This window comes from Leucopleurus acutus (genome assembly GCF_964270905.1).
Source record: "Leucopleurus acutus genome assembly, chromosome: 12".
Taxonomy (NCBI): Eukaryota; Metazoa; Chordata; class Mammalia; order Artiodactyla; family Delphinidae; genus Leucopleurus; species Leucopleurus acutus.
The window spans coordinates 42,113,122-42,130,957 of record NC_139154.1 but is presented as its reverse complement, the minus strand read 5'-3'; the positions used below and the strand labels follow the sequence as shown (position 1 = coordinate 42,130,957).

The window sequence follows — 17,836 nt, the reverse complement described above, 5'->3', positions numbered from 1 at the left end:
ACGTATCTGCAGTATTTCTAGGGGAAAAATATAATAATGTGACTTTCCCAATGTTAATTGCTTGCTTTTTCTTTCTCTCTTTCTTTCTCTCTCTCTTCCTTCCTTCCTTCCTTCCTTCCTTTCTTTCTTTCTTTCTTTCTCCCTTCCTTCCTTCCTAACTTACTTCCTCCCTCCCTCCCTTCCTTCCTTCCTTGCTTCCTTCCTTCCTGTCTCTCTCTTCCCTCCCTCCTTCTGTTCCCTCCCTTTCCTTCTTCCTTTCTTCCTAGTGGGGTTATTGCTCAAACACTGTAGTTTATGCTTATACCAGACCTGATCGTCCAGAGTACTGTGTTATATTTTGGGATACAAAAAACAACGAGAAATATGTTAAGTATGTGAAGAGTCTCATTTCTATTACTACTTGTGGAGATTTCTGCATTTTGGCTACAAAAGCTGATGAAAATCATCCTCAGGTAGGTGTTCCTTGATATCTTAAAACTTAGAAGGGTTAACTACTTGGCAGAATTGGGCTATAGTTCTCTGTCTTCTCAAGCATGGCCTCTGTACTGGCAGGTACAGCAAAGTATTGGGTCTATTGGCCATGTCTGTCTAGACCTCTGTTTGGAAAGTTATATGACTCCATTGGTTCTGTGTCCCCTGATTTTTTTCTCCAATTAGTTAATCCATTGGCAGTTTATATTGACCTGTACTGAAGCTTTTTGTCTCTGAAATATATTTAAAATACCACAATTCTTTTCCAATTTAAAATTCCATAAGTAGAAATGAATAACCAGATGTCTAGTACAAATGCTCAAGAAATTATGTAACAATGGCCATTTATAACAATTTGGGTAGCTTTGACATTCAGAAATGTACTTTTATGTGGACTTATATTACTTTAAAAGACAGTGTCTCATAACATACAATAAATAAATAATGCCCTTTAAAAAAGTCTGCTAACAATTTAAATATTTGCAGAAGTATGCAAATTTTTCAAGAAAGGACTACCAATGTCTTTGGCTGTGTTATAAATTATTTCATCCCGTTAAAAAGTATAGAATTTTTAGTTTAAGGTGGCCATTGAACAGCCACATTTGGCTCTGTTCTCTCCTGGAACTGACTGAAACAACAGGAAAGGTATTTTTTAAAAAGCTATAAGCCCATAGGGATCAGAAAGGGAGAGGAAAAAGCAACATAATTTTGGAGTTTAGAGAGTAGGGAGGTTAGTGGTAATTACCTTAGCAGACCCAAGAAGATGGAACCCTCAGCCATCAGTGGAGAAAGGAAAGAAGCAACGAGTTTACATCACAGAATCCCAGAAACACGGGACTTGGTGGTGGTACCTGGTAGGAGAAAGAATTGAACAGAAAAGGGATTTGGAAGTACCAGAGATTATGCAGGCAGGAGAATACTTTGGGAAAAAGAAAAAGGGTCATATAAAGGAGCAGATTTCTAGATCCCCTCCCACTACTGAGCCTGTGGGCAGCTGCCCTTCTAACCACGAGGGAGACTGGTTTACCCTCCAGAGAGGATACAGAGTCCCTGCACTGAAGGGCACCAAGCACAGGGAACGGTGGTGGAACTCTTGCTGAAAACAGGGCAGTTAGATTAATGTTACCGCAGTCTTCATTTCCCACTTGGTTCCAGAACAGATTTCATGGGATCAGGTATCATAATGGCATTTGACTTGTCAACCTCAATACTTTGGAGAATTGCTTTCAGAATTCTGAGGGAAAATGATTTCCCACCTTGAATTCCATACCTTAAGCAAAACTACTCATTAAATATGAGGGTAGAATAAAGACATTTTTAGATGTATGAGATCACCAAAAATTTACCTTCTGAGCTTTCTTAACTTAGGAGGTTACTTTGGGATATGGTTTACCAAAACGAAGAATAAACTAAGAAAGAGGAAGAAACCAGGTAACCTGACAACAGTGGCGTGGAGTGGTACCAGCTGGCAGTTGTGCACACGCCTAGGGAGTGAGTCATCAAATGAGAGCAGCCCAGGTGGCTCCAAAAGAAATTCAAGATGAAATTAGTAGAATAGTTAATGTGGTTGACCTCCTGAGGGGACACATAGATAACTGAGAGACAACTGGGGACTTGAGTTAGTAATAAACACAGAGAAAACTAAGCAAAGAGAAAAAAATAAAGGCAATTATCCACGCCAGGGGAAGCTTTAAAACATGCTTGAAAGGAAAACTTGAAAATCATGTTATACTTGCCTCAGCTTCACTGAATAGCATTTAGAGTCAAAATGATGTATTCACTAGATTTTTAAAAAAATTAAAATTGTTTAAAAATTGAACTATAATAACATTTTAAAACTTAAATTCTGATTTAACAAGACTGTAGTGGAAAGATGAAGTGATGGGAGTGTGCTCCTGTGTAATGGGAGGCTGGGAAGGAGGGGTGAAAGTAATGGTTATATGATGTCCTGAATTGAAACAAAATAGAACAAGAAGTAGCATTGTAAATATGTTACTTACATTTGTGGAGGTAAATAGCAAAAGAATGAATTACAGGAGCTGAAAGTAATTACTCTAGGGAGCAAGAAATGGGAAGTTGGGGGACTTCTGTTTTTAGTAAGATGTCTCATTTGATTCTTTAAGCTATGAGCATGTGAATAATAAGTATGTAAAACATTTATATTTTGTGGCAGTAAATAAGCTTGTTTTAAGTAGTGGAAGAGTAAATTATGATATTTTACTGTATTTTTTTATCATTTAGTTTACGTTTATGAAATTAAACAAGTTTTACTTGAGATACTGAGAAAAGAAGTCTGTGTAAATAGTACGTTGAGAATTGGTTTATTATAAATTATTATTCTAATCAAGAAAACATCTATGTAAAATATTATTCTTAGTACTAGATATAGAGAAGGTGACTAACAGCAAAAAAATTGAAATTACCATTAGAATAATCTGATGTAAAGTGTGCATTATGTTCGATTATTTTTCCTAATATTAATCATTGATAATTGTGTATGTGTTAACCACTGGGCATTTTAAGTTATTTTCATTGGGTTGGGTTATGTTTTTTTCTGAATTAACTGAATTTTTCTGAATTTCTCATGTCATTTATATATTGCTTCAAAGGAGGAGAACGAGATGGAAACATTTGGTGCAACGGTAACAAATTGTTAGTTCTTACATAGCTGGTTATAGGATAAAAATGAGTTTTGAGGTTATAGCTGACCAGGAATTTTAGAAGTATAAAAATGAAAAGTAGCCAGTGTACATGTGTTTCTTAAATGGTCTCTTAAAAACCAGTGTTCCACTATATTGAGAAATCAGCCTTAGTTTAATTTTAGTGCATATTCCTTTACTTTTGTGCTGTAGATTATCTTTGCTGTTCTTCGTATTTAATTTTATCAATTCTTTCCATGTTAGTGATACTTGAAAAAGAGATAAGCATGGTATGTTAAGCATTATTTCTTTTACAATACATAAGCAGGAGTTTTGATACTTTCTGTTTTATTTGTTCACAGTTTGTGCTAGTTCTTTGTAATTCTATTGGCACACCTCTGGATCCCAAATACATTGATCTTGGTAAGGAAATGTTAATATTTACTCCCTTTTTAATCAAGTCTTATTTGTAAACTAATTTTAAAATGTAACAATGGTATTATTATTAATTAGAACGGTATTCTCTAAAACAAGGATGAACATACTTCCTAGTTTGCCAGGTTCAGGTTCAGTACCAGTCTATGCCTGTTGTCATGGTAAAATTATTAGTAATGCCCCATTTCACTCTCAGAAGGATCCTGCTTCATACAATAACTTTTAAGTTCACTCTGTCTAAAATTCACAAGAATCTCACGACTGCTGTACTGCCATCATTTGCTTTAAATGGGAAATATAATTGTATGAGAATTGGTATCCAGTGTAATGATTAGTATGTAATACACTGAGGATTATAGAAAGAATTCTGCCATGAAACCACTTTTATTATTAATAAACTGCCAAGTACCTCTCTTCCATAAAAAACACTTTAGCTGCTTGTTAAAGTGAGTTTGCCCTGTCCAGATTTTTCTGATGAAATTAGTTTATTAATAGGGACAACTTAAAAAAATTCCTGACTTTTTTGTTTTCAGAAGACATTTGTTTCTTTAGATTTACCCTTCCCTCTATCCAGTAGCTATGAAAGTAACCATAAAAAATTCCAAATCTTATTCTTAGTATTTTGTCAAAAATTGTTACCAAATATTTTGTTGCCAATTTCACTATAACTTCCAAAATAATGATTTTCTTTTAAAGTGTATATTAGTTTATTGGATATGGTGTTAGAAAAAATAGTAGGTTTCAAAAATTGAAAACCCATTGAATTATCTTCTGAATCTGAGGACTAGTCTTTTTTGTTTTTAGATTTCACATTCAGCCTTAACAATTAAATGTTAAAGTGTGCCTTCTAATTATTTTGCTAAGGTATTTGGGTGATACAAGCAAATGTGAAGAATACTTACTGGCCTCAAAGATTTTAAACTGTATGTTTAGGGTCTTGGTAACTCACTTTTAAACATTGAAACTTTTCAACTTCTTATCTTATGTTCAGTGTTAGGTATGTTTATGTTTCTCGCAATATATTTATATATGTACATAAATGTTAGTGTTCTTTGTTAATGTTAATATTCCTTAGCTTAAAATTATTATACTTATCACATGAATATCTTCTTTTTATTGGAAATAGAATAGTCTTAAATCTAAGGGATGAATTCTGTCAGTCTTCAGATTATATGCTTTTTCTTTTAATACCAAAAGTTTTAACGTAATATCATAATGATGATAGGGTTAGCCTCAAAGTATTTTAAGCACATGCAGTCTATGTTTTAATAAAGCCAGATGTAAATCCTTTACCTTCATACAATGGCAAATGCTTGAGGGCATGATTATTTGTATTTTTGAGTCTTGAAACTTTTCTTTTTGCGGTCTCACTGGCTGAAATTTTAACAAACAGTTCTTTCACTGGTCTGCAGTAAACTCAGCCAAAACTTCAACATTTTTGCTTCACACATATCCTGTGAAATTCCTTTTTTAAGTTTCTATGCCAAATTTTCATGAGGACTGGAGGCTAAAGCAAAAAAAGTGTATAACTGATATTGTTCTAGGAAATGTGATTTGTCATCTGCTCTTCCTGAAAATCTCTAGAGAAACTTTTAAAAAGAACATTATGTATTATTACAGAAGTTTAGTTCATGAGGCTCTGTTGTACTGTACGTGTAAGAGTTAGGTACCATTTTTGGGGCCTCTTCCTTTTAGCCCTCAGTATACCTTTGGTGTGCTTCTATCCAAAGTCCTTACTCTGCACTGTGATTATTGATTTTCTTATCTACCTTCCCTCCAAGATTTTGAGCTTCTTAAAGATCTAACCATGTTTATTCATTTCTGTATCCCCACTGCCTAACGCTGTGCTTGCCCCATAACAAATGTTTATTGAATGTATGAAAATATTTAAAATAAAATCTATTTATTTAGCAAACCATCAATGAGTATATACTGTTTCAGGTACTGTACTGGGTACTGGGAGTGATAAGAAATTAACTCTGACGTTTCCTGTAGCATGTCTAAACAGATAATTAAAATATAGTTAGTCTATTGAACAATGACATTTGCTCCCCTGCTGTGTGCTAGGTTTTGGTGCTAGGTGCTAGATAAGTAGATATCGGTGCATAAGGATGTCAGGGACATTTTTTCTACTTAGAGAAGGTTTCATTTGAGCTGAGTTCTGAAGGATAAGTATTTCTTCAGGTAACACTTACAAGGAGAGGAAACAGCATTTGCAGAGGAATGAAGGCATGAAAAGTGCCTGAAAAGTACCAGGTGCCTGTGCTGCAGCCATCTTGTGGGGAGCACGTAGGAGCTTTCTAATGGTGGCCGGTTGCATTTGCACTGAGTCTTCTATATAGGCCAGAGAGAGGTGATTTGATGAAAACAGTTCAGTGCAATTTCAGTTTAGCAGCTCCTTAAAGGGCTGAGAAATAGGTAGAAGAGTGGGGGAACATTACAGATGTAGACATTTATTTCAGGCCTCAGCATTAAAATATTACAAGCAGGTTTTACTTATATGTGAATTCCTAGATTGTCCTAAATTATTTTACATCCTTGCTTAGCTAGTAACTATTACCTATTAGTGTTACAAATTTCAATTAATGGAAGCATAATTACTTTCTTTACAATTTTTTCCCAATGATCTTTCTAGATATTTCAAATTTTTTCTTTCTGGATACTGAATAGTTGAGAAGGACACGGACTGCTTTTTTCCTGGTTATATTTTTTTCCTAAAATATTCAGTCTGTTAAAATTTGGTCTTCTAACTTTTTCCTAGAGGCTTAGTTCTAGCAAACTAAGAACTAAACCACCTGGATGGGATAGATAATAAATGATGATCTAGCATAATTTATTTGGATAGGATTATCTGCCCATATGAATTTGCCAAAATTACTGCCATGCTGATTCAAAAGAACATGTTTCATATATATTGTATTTGTTTTTTGTATTGACTAGTGAATTTATATATTGTTTTATTATAAAAAGCAAAAAATAATAGCAACCTCACCTAACAGTTATTAACCCTTAATGAGAAGCAGTCTGCCATAGTGGTTAAGAGCACAGATTCTGGAACCAGATTGACTGTGTTTGTGTCCCAGCTTCCACCGCTTTCTAGCTGTGCAACTTCAGTGAGTTATTTAACCATTCCATCCTTCCGTTTCTTCATCTGCTAAATGGGGGTAATAATAGTGCCTGCCTTAAAAGGTAGGTGTGAGTTATGTATGTAATACATTAATTATATATTAATATTACATATCATAACTATATAATTATATAAAAATGCCTGACATGTATTTTTTAAAATTCAATAAATATTGGCATTTAAAATTATTATTATTAAGCATTTATTCTATGCCAGGCACTGTACTATGGTTTATAGTTGTTCTCTCTCTTAATCCTTAAAGTAGCTCTATAAGGTTGGTAATATTATTATTATCTTCAATTTACAGTAAGCAAACAGAGGTTCAGAGAGAATACGTAATTTATCTAAGGCCACGGAGTTAGCAAGTGCCTGTGATATAAATCCAAGAAGTCTGACTTGCTATGAACCACTTTTTAATTTTGAATTAATTAGGCTGATAATAAACTTGTGATTATTTAGGACGTATCAAAAAAAAGGAAACATGAGTATAATTTATAATTGTAGCTAAACATTGGTTAGAAAAATGCTTTTATATGCTTAGGAAAAACTATTTTATTAGAAAGCAGTTAAGGTTTGTGAACTTACTTCACATCATACTAAAGGCATAATAGTTACCGGCATCAGACTACCTGTGGTAGAATTTACTGAACATTTAGCAAATGTCTTACGATTTAGTGCAGATGGGATCAGCAAAAGCTCAGCAAAGCCTAGGCCTGGCCTGCTCATTTGTCCCACTCAGGGCTGCCCCTGAATCGGGCTTTGCCACCATTCTCAGGACTGCCTTCCAACCAGCTGTTCCCTACAGGAAGGCTTCTCACTCCCTCTAGAGTTTGGTAGTGGGACACATTTTGAATAGAGAAATCTTGACAACTGTAATTAAAAACAACTTTTTAATATGATTCAACTATACTGAGTTATTTATTTAGCATATAAAAATTCTTGCGTTTGAATCTCGACTTGTTAATCTGTTCAGTTAACACTGTACCATCAATCTGGTTTCTAATTCTTTGTTTAGTTCCTAAGTCTCTTACTGCCCTAAATATCCTTTATTTGGGCTGTGGCAAGAACTCCATAAATGGTAGCTGTTATTAACACTGTTCCTTTATTCTGACTGTATTAATGATTACTTTGTACAGTAGTTTTGAATAGAGCAATATGTTTTGTACCATTTTAATTGTGAATTTAGGAATTAGCTACTAAAATGATCTTTTATGAAAGTTTTTTGTTTTTCTATATTTTTGTGAATGTGTGTGTTTAATTTTGTATTGTTTGTTTGTGACCTTGGGCAAGTTATTTTACATCTTTAATCCTCTGTATCTGGAAGATGGATTTGATGAGACTACTTCATCAAAGGGTACACAGTAGGAATTTAATTAAGTATTCTCTAAGAAATGGAACAGATGAAAAAAATGTTTAAGAGACTATATTCCTAAATGTTTAAGAGACTATATTCCTAAATTTGGAGAATTTCATTTACTAAATTAATGAGGAAATATAACACATATGAGATCAGAGGGAAGGATAAAGGCCTGAAGCAAGCAGTAATGGTAGTGGGGATGGGAGGAAGGAGTGGGATTTTATTTATCCATTTGGACATTTGGGCTGTTTCTATTTTTTTGACTGTTATGAATGCTGTTATTAATATTTGTGTATGAGTTTTTTTGTTTGTTTGTTTGTTTTTGCTGTACGCGGGCCTCTCACTGCCGCTGCCTCTCCGGTTGCGGAGCACACGTGCAGGCTCAGCGGCCATGGCTCACGGGCCTAGCTGCTCTGCGGCATGTGGGATCTTCCCGGACCGGGGCATGAACCCGTGTCCCCTGCATCAGCAGGCAGACTCCCAACCACTGCGCCTCCAGGGAGACCCCTGTGTATGAGCTTCTGTGTAGACATATATTCTCATTTCTCTTGGATATATACCTAGGCGTGGAATTGCTAGGGCATGTGGTAATTCTACTGATATATTTAACATTTTGAAGAACTACCGAGCTATTTTTCAAAGTGGATGCACCACTTACATTCCTACCATTTCTCCACATTTTTTGCAAATACTCATTATTGTCTGACTTCTTGATTCTAGACATGCTAGTAGGTGTGAAATGTTATCTCATTGTGATTTTGATTTGCCTGGTGGCTAATAATGTTGAGCATCTTTTCACTTGCTTAATAGCCATTTGTATATCTTCATTGGAAAAATGTCTGCTCAGATGCTTTGCCCAATTTTAAATTGTGCTATTTGTCTTTTTATTATTGAGTTACAAGCGTTCTTTGTACATTCTAGATGTAATTCCCTATCATGTATATGATTTTCAAATATTTTCTTCCATTTGTGGATTGTTTTTTCACTTTTTTGCTGGTGTCCTTTGAAGCACAAACATTTTTAATTTTGATGAAGTCCAGTTTATCTACTTTTTCTTTTCTTTTCTTTTTTTTTTTTTTTTTTTGTGGTACATGGGCCTCTCACTGTTGTGGCCTCTCCCATTGCGGAGCACAGGCTCTGGACGCACAGGCTCAGCAGCCATGGCCCACAGGCCCAGCCGCTCCGCAGCATGTGGGATCTTCTCGGACCAGGGCATGAACCCGTGTCCCCTGCATTAGCAGGCGGACTCTCAACCACTGCGCCACCAGGGAAGCCCTACTTTTCCTTTTCTTGCTTGTGGTTTTGTTGTCATATTTAAGAAATCATTGCCTAACCCAATGTCCCATAGATTTACACATAAGTTTTCTTCTAAGAGTTCTATACTTATGTCTGATTCATTTTGAGTTGATATTTCTGTATGGTCCTACAAACTTTTGACTCTTCTGAGTTCTCAGACTGTTTTTAGGGTATATTGTCTATAAGATGCGAGGTTGGACTCAGTGATCACTGAAGTCTTTTGCAGCACATTTTGTGATTCTAATTGTAACCTAATTGCCTTAATGTTCTTTTTAATAGTACCATTGTTTGTTACAATGACCAAAACCCATGTGATAGCAGCTTCAAAAGAAGCATTTTATACCTGGCAGTATCGTGTGGCAAAGAAGCTCACAGCATTGGAAATTAATCAGATCACCCGGTCTCGAAAAGAAGGGAGAGAAAGGTATATCTTTTGATGAACATTTTTTAGTAGCTCAACCATATCACATTTAAATCGGACATAGCTATTTACAAATTGTCATGCTTGAGAACTGTAAATTGTTTTGATTACTAGAAATAATTTTCCATTAATTTGAATATCTTTCAGATTTATGTGTTTAAATATATCAAAATAAAAGAGAGGTAGCATGGTGTAACAAAAGAAAAGCCTTTAGCGTTAAAGACTGGAAACCTGTGTTTTTATAAGGGATGGCTATTCTCACTTATCTACTCTCGCCGTATTAGAGTTATAATGCTACACTGACATACGATTGTCTAACCAAAACTTCATTCCTATGGGTTAGAGGTAGAGGTCTTTCCAGACGGTGGGGTGATTCTAGTATCATAATCATCACAGGAGAGGCAGGTCCGTAGACACAGATATGGAGGAGGTCTCTAGGTGGGGAGAATCGGTCACTTGCCTTCTTCCTCTTGCCCTGGATTCCAGGGGTTTTGGGGTTGGAACTATTTCTGATAACTGGGGGTAAAGATGACTCTACCATGTGGAGAAATTAGGAGCCAGGATGGAGGGATTCTTTCTAATAAGTATAGCAGTGCATTTACTGTGTTTTGTAAGCTATATTATCTCTGTTAGTGATATTCCATGTTTGCTGCCCTTTTGTTGTTATCCTAAGGCTTTAAGCAAAGCATTTGGTTGAGTAATTTTAACCTAATGATTGTTAATGAGGGCACAGGCCTGTGTTGGTGGTGGTGGGCAGCGGGAAGTCATGTCAGAAATCTCAGGTTGCTTTTTTCGAATCATTTTCCTTCACACATACTTGAGATCTTAATGCAATCTTCCCTTCCCTTTAAGACTCACTCGTGTACTAAGGTAGGTGATATAACCCCAGTAAAAGTATTGTGGATACCTGAATTCATGTGGAAGCAGGAAAAAAAAGAAGTGGAAAAATACTATATCTTGTATTCTGTAGTTCTGAAAGACCCAGTGGGAAGAACCTTTGGCCTCTTTGTTACTAGCACTAGTAACAAGAGACCTGCAGTCTGTGGGGAGAAGGTGGATCTTAGGACAAGGTTGGAGCAGAATAGTCTAGCCTCTCCATGGAGTGACTGTGCTCTGTGAACCAGCTAAAGAGATTCTGGCTTCTGTTTAAATAAAGAAGGCATCATTTCCTTATATTTCTGTCTGGGGTATACTTCCTAGTTTTAATGACTTTGGGCCAGTTCTCTCTGAACTTCAGTCTTGTCATCTGTAAAATACTGTTGGTGATGCTGATAGGAACCAGCATCGATGGAGTACTACTTCTTGTGTGCCAGACACTGGGAAGTCTAGTCAGTACTCGTATTATTCCTATTTCACAGAGAGGAAACTGAGACACACAGCGTAAATTATTTGCCGAGGTTCCCAGCTGATAAGAGGAGATGGGACACAATGCCAGGTTTATCTGGCTCTGAGCCACTTTCCTCAGATTGGCCTTTCTTGTAGTACCCTACTTGTTTTAAGAAAGGGATTTGGGTCAGATGATCTCTTGAGAGACCTCCTATTCTAACCTTTGACTTATATTTTGTGATAACTAAGTAGAAATATGTATGTACTTAATAAAAATGTATTAGAAAGCAGAAACATGGTACCTCTAAATTAGTATACCTTTCTGTTTTTAATACATTTCTTTAAAATTTCTTTAACATTTGATCTCCTTATTATATTGGTGAAAGTACAAATATGACTTTAATTTAACAATGATAAACTTTCATGATATTTTAAAGATGGAAAATGGCTTAATTTTCCTGTGATTATATTGCAGCTGCAATGTCTTGACCTCCTTTTATGTATCAGGCTCTGTGCACGTGTGCTTTACCAGCATCGTTTTATTTATGCCTCTCAAAAATCCTGCAAAGGGGGAATTGTTAGCCTTCTTTTACAAATGAAGAAATTGAGGCTCAGAGAAGTTAAATAACTTGCCCAGGGCCTCATAGCTACTCAATGATGTGTCTTCTCTGTTCACCTCCGTTCGTTTCAATGTTTTCTTCAGCAGACATTATAGAGCGCCTGACAACGTGTGGCAGGCACTGGAGATGTAGTCTTTGCCTCTAGGAAAATCACCGTCTAGTGGGAGAGACAAGGAAACTAGCAGCAATACTGTGGTGTGAATAAGTGTTACAGTAAAGGTATCCGAGAGATGGTACACCAGAAGTGGTGCATCTTCATAACACAATAGGCATAGGGGAGGGTTCTTTACTTCAGAACAAGAATTCCATTAATTAGAGCTTCCCAAATGCACTTACGTTTTACCTTTATTAAGCATATCGTTAGAAGGGAAATTATGGAGAAACAACAGAGAAACTTGATGCTTTAGAAGTTGTTCCTGACAGATGTTCATTGGGGGAGTAAGGGAAGATATCTCTTGGGGCTTTTACCGAAATTCACTGGAAATATATGATTCAGTGTCCAAATGTATTTTTGGCATAGCTCTCAGGAGCACAGCCCTTGCATAACTAGTAAACACATGGTAGGTAGTTTCTGCCTTTGTAAGATTGAGCTGTGTCAAGAACTCTTTAAAATAATCAGGACAGTAATAAATAGCAGTATTCATTGGTGTCATCCAATCCTTTAATTGTTCTAGAGATCATGAAATAGTATGAACCTTACTTATACTATCACTGAAATTAAAATTTTTTTTTTCAGAATTTATCATGTTGATGATACTCCTTCTGGATCAGCGGATGGTGTACTTGATTATAGTAAAGCCATTCAAGTAAGTGATTTTATTATTGCCAGCAAAAGTTAATATCCATAGATTTGTAAATACTGTAATTTTATTTTGAGACCTGAAAATAATTTGTTTCCAACGAATAGCATTTTATTCTAGTAATTCTTTTAAAAATTTCTATTCTAATTCAAATTTTTCTAGATTTGTTTTTTCTTCTTTTGATTTGGAAAAAAAGTTTATTTTGACATGATCATAGGCCCACAGGAAGTTGCAAAAATAGCACATAGAGCCTCTTTACCCAGCTTCCCTCAATGGTGACATCTTACATAACTATAGTGTAATATCAAAGTCAGGGAATTGACATTGGTAATGATGCTGTGAACTAGACTACGACCCAATTCCTATTCAGTTTTCACTAGTTTTTACATGTAGTTTTATGTAACTTCATCACCATAAAGGAATTGCCTCGTGCTACTTCTTCATTTTCACACCCACTCTCCACCCCCATCCTTGTCCTCTGGCAATCACTCATCTGTTTCCATCTCTATAGTTTTGTCACTCTGAGAATGTTTTACGAATGGAGTCATACAGCATGTAATAGCATGTCATCTTTTGAGACTGGCTTAAAAAAATAATCCATCCAGGTTGTAGCAGTGCCATGCCATTTGCCCCCTTCTTTATTTTGGCACGCGCTGGTCCTTTTGCTGAATGTTCATCTTCTACAGCTAAGCTCAAGTTTTTGTCTCTCTTCCCATTTTGGTATAAGTTTATGCTCTTCCCTCTGCGCACTTATAACTCCTGTGGTTTACCTCTACTGTGATCATACTGTACTGTCATTAGGTGTTGGTTCCGCTGCCTTTCCCAGTAGACTTCTGAGTAATCCCCGAGGGCAAAGATTTTATCCGAGTATCTCCAGTGCTTAGTTCAATGTCTGGCATATAGTAGGTGCTCAGTAAGTAAATGTTGGTTAAGTTAATAAATATAGAGTTACGGTATTCTTCTTAGTGAACTGTATACTACCTTGTGCCAGATTAGCCAGTCAATGAATATTTGTTAAAGAGTAATGCTGATTTATTTCAGGGCACAAGGGATCCAATTTGTGCCATAACTGCATCTGATAAGACATTGATTGTGGTAAGTTGTTAAAAGAAAAACTTATTCTATGAATAATAATCGTTTGACTTGTTAAAAATAGAATAAAGCAACATGTTTTGGATTTGAATATCATCTTGCGGGCACCTCAAGTTTTACTAGGTCCAACAAAAGAAATGAGAAAGTTTTAAAGATTGCCTCACAAACTGTTAATCATTTGCCAAAAATAACTTTGTGAAAGCGGTAGAATCATGGCCAGCTGGGGAGAGTTCGAGGCTGGGTTGGACGAGCCCTATAAAGGTTGGCAGATGTGGAGCAGATGGATGGTGGTAGCAGGTCTTGGAAAGCTTCCTCCTCTGTGTGGCCTGCTTTTTCATATTGGAGAAAGTGCTTCGGCTCAGCTGCTTCCATAAGAATTAGAATGAAGAGGCAGTGTGCTTGGTAGCCAGTAAAGTAAAGAAGCCTGTGGCAAAATTTTGCTGAATTTTTCAAATAAAATCAATGTATCAATGTTGTTGTGCCTTTTCTTGAGCTCTGACATTTGAAAATATTAATTTTAGAAATAAGTGTTTAATATAGTAATGCTGGTAGAGTCATTAACTTCGAATTATGTAAATAGATCCTTGCGTGTGTATATTTCCAGTTCTAGTTACATTCTTTAGACATTAGCTAAGTTTATGGGGGAAAAAATCTTAAGAACATAGTATTCATTTTTCCTCACCAAATAAATTTGGTATATGTTTTAAGGCAGTTTGTCTTACAGTCAGGTCAGGTTTTCTTTTTAGATTCTTTGTTATACAGCAGGTTTTTGGTTGTGTTAGTTGTGTTTCTGACATTTGCAGGAAAAATAAAAAAAAACATGCAAGTCAGATCAGTCACAAAAATTGACTTAATTCCTAAATGAGAGTCTACCTCTATACTCAAATAGTTTTAATATCAGCCAGAAATTTTAATGGAAAAGGTATCTTCTGCGTTTAAAACTTTCCACTGTTGAAATATAAACAGCTTTTAGAACCTTGCCTTTTTCAAACTTTTAAAGCCACAGGACCCACTTTTTCAAAAACAAAATCTTATTGTGTACTTCAGTATCATCTTTTAAAGCCTATACCTCCTTTTTGTACATTAAAAAATATCTGCCCTCCTCACCACTCTCTTGCCCTCCCCAGCCTTTCTGATAGGCCTCTGTGGAGAAGCATGCTGGGAGGGCAGAGCTGCTGCCATTAGAAAGGGGACAGGGAGTGATGGGCTGAGTGCAGCCTTCTGCTTTTTTCCCCGTGGCTGTGGCCGGAGGCACAGCAGGGTTTGAAAATCACAGCTCTCTCCTGTCTGTTGCTCTAACTGTTGATCTGTCAGCCTTAAGGCTTGCACAGAGTTGCATAGAAACTTATATTCTGTTTTATTTTTAAGCACATTTAAACTAATACTCATTGTATCACTGCTTTCTGATCATCTCCCTTTGCCCCAAACTGGTATCACATAGATGGCTATAGGATAAAAACATAGACTTTCAGTAACAACTGTTTCCTGTGGTGATCTTATATTGATTTTTCACGTATATGAAATTTAGTTCAATAAGTGCTTTATATTTTAGCCTTTAATGTACCCCGAATGTTAACCTAGACAACTGTAAATAACCCTAGATACAGCTTCCTTGTGATGTAAGACTTTATGTATTATTAAAGAGCTAGGTTTCTGACTTCTCTCTTGAATATTACATGAAAAAAATTAGATCACCTTCAGCCACTTTAAAAAGGTTTTAATTAAATTATGAGGTAAATTTGTACTCAGAACACGATCAGGATCAGAACTGAGAATTCACTATGACACCATCACTTTGGTTTTGAAACAAATGTATGAACATATAGAGAGACCTGTAGTTGTGATTCAATATTATTATGGTAAATATGCTTTAGTAATCAAAAATACTTTCTGTAGAGTCGTGAATCTGGCACCATTCAGAGATACAGTCTTCCTAATGTTGGTTTGATTCAAAAATACTCCCTTGATTGTCGAGCCTACCAGTTATCCTTGAATTGCAACTCCAGGTAAGTCTGAAAACTTTCCTCACGTACATGTTAGACTTAGAAGTCATCCATTGGGATTGTTGTATTTATGTAATAAATGCAAAGACTTGTGTTTGTTTTAAACTTGTCTTACAGTTCAGTGTGGTTTTACTATAGTATATTTGTATTTAAATATTATATTTACTATACTGTGTCTAGATGTTTTCTCTCATTGGGCAAAATATAGAAACTCTAGTGTAATTTAAAAAAATTATTTGCATACCAGTTGCTTTAATCCTTTGGATACTTTTTTCACAAGGAAGCAAAATGGAAAGCATTTTGTCTTCTATGGAAGACAAAATGGAAAGCATTGATGTCTTCTATCAAATTTATAAATGTTAGTTTAAAACCAGTTATTTATTTAAAGCCATTTCTACCTCATTCCCGGGTTCTGATGAACTTATTTTGAAGAATGGTGATAAGTAATTATATTCATGAACGCAGATAGGACTTTTACAGTTTCTTTTCCCCTTGTCCAATTTCATTATTTGTAGTCGTCTTGCTGTCATAGACATCTCAGGAGTTCTGACCTTCTTTGACTTGGATGCTCGGGTAACAGACAGCACAGGACAGCAAGTTATTGGCGAGTTGTTAAAATTGGAGCGAAAAGATGTCTGGGATATGAAGTGGGCCAAAGATAATCCTGATTTGTTTGCAATGATGGAGAAGACAAGAATGTATGTTTTCAGAAACTTGGATCCTGAGGTAAAAACAAGAAATAAGCATTAACAGTACATAAATAATGAGCCAAATACCAAAACCTGGACATTTCCCCTTTGTTTCTTCAAGAAGTTTGTTGGTGTTGGCTGCATGAATTCTGAAAATAAATAGAAACATTTCTGTGGAATTTAAAAATATTTGGTCTTAAGTGGGATTAATATTTATCCTTTAAGTATTCTCCACTTTCACTGAAAGGCACTTTCTAAGCATTTATCTATTCTTTTTAAAAGATGGAACCATGCTCACTAACTATATAGTCTTTATTTCTTTCCTTGTCAAAGTTTAAAACAAATAAAGTAGTCTTATTACCAAAATTGCTTAAAACCACCAGCCAAAAAAATGTGGTTTTGGAATTGCCTCGCCCTTTCATTCTCTTTTGCCTGTTCTGTGCTTCTTCTGTGCTTACCTTTGTCTTGTGTATATTTACATGAACTTTGTCACCTAGTAATCCATGTTCTTTATCATCCTGATAATCTTACGAGCAGGCAAATGTGGACTGTGATTAATAATCTGCTCTCTCTGGGGTGTCAGAAAGCTGCTTTCTCACTGATTTTAAAGTTATATTTTTATTTTCTACTTGTGGCTCACATCAGCTAATTTTTAGGCTCAGAATTTTCCTGTCAGTCTGCTGTGTATCAACTGTTAGCAGTTGTGTTTGGGAATTCAAAATAATTTGAGTGGTAGCCTAATCAAAGCATCATTAAGAAGATAAATCTTTTAAACAATTTTCGAATTATCAGTGGATTTTCAATTTGGAATTTTCAATACTCCTGTTATACTCCACTAGTGGAAATAATAAGAGATGACTTGATAAGTGCTTTATGTCATTAATCGATGTTTGTTTGGACGTGTAGTTTCCTTCTTGGGAAGAAATTACATGCTGGGTCCCCTGAGCTACTGAAGATCTTCTGTAATTATTTAGTGGTAAACTAAACATCTTTAATACCCTAAATTATTTTTACATTTCCCCGTTTGAGCCCTACTCAGGATCGTTGGGTTGGTCAATGACCAGATGTAAATTGTTCTCAAAGGCTTTGTTAAAGCTTTTAGGAGTCTTAAGGATCTTTGTAATTTTCAGGCCCTGAGTAATGGCTCAAAGGAAGGGCATTCAGGGCTGCTGCATTTGACCTATATAAGCATGGACTTCTTTCAAGGGTTCAAAGAAAATTTGACCCTTGGTACAAAACAAGTGTTTTGACAGGTAATTTGACAGGTAACCATGGGATAAACTTGAGGATGGAAGTAAAATACGTTTTGAGTGTTAGGGTCCTTTTTTCCATCCTTGTCCCTACTTGTATTAATTCCAAAATCATATGCCTGGAGAAGTGAGAGGATTATGCCTGGCATAACGGTCACACATGGTCAGTCTAGCACCAAGGGAAATCTTTGCCTGGTGGAAAGTGTTTCTTAAGTAGTTTTAAAAGAACAACCTTTTATTTATTTATTTTTGGAGTTTGTTGTCTGGCTTGGCAAGTACTTCAATTTCTGTTAGATTTAGAGGCAGGTGA

At 35.8% G+C, this 17,836-nt stretch overlaps 1 protein-coding gene across 1 annotated transcript in view; it reads left to right on the top strand.

Moving 5' to 3' along the window:
• Positions 1-17,836, top strand: part of WDR35 (WD repeat domain 35) — a 59,420-nt gene that overhangs the window by 21,742 nt on the left and 19,842 nt on the right. Inside the window, exons 10-16 of the mRNA XM_082851826.1 lie at positions 267-452; positions 3,473-3,533; positions 9,605-9,749; positions 12,429-12,498; positions 13,534-13,587; positions 15,481-15,590; positions 16,103-16,313. Of these exons, the coding sequence (XP_082707952.1) occupies positions 267-452; positions 3,473-3,533; positions 9,605-9,749; positions 12,429-12,498; positions 13,534-13,587; positions 15,481-15,590; positions 16,103-16,313 (837 nt within the window). The remainder of the gene's footprint in view (positions 1-266; positions 453-3,472; positions 3,534-9,604; positions 9,750-12,428; positions 12,499-13,533; positions 13,588-15,480; positions 15,591-16,102; positions 16,314-17,836) is intronic.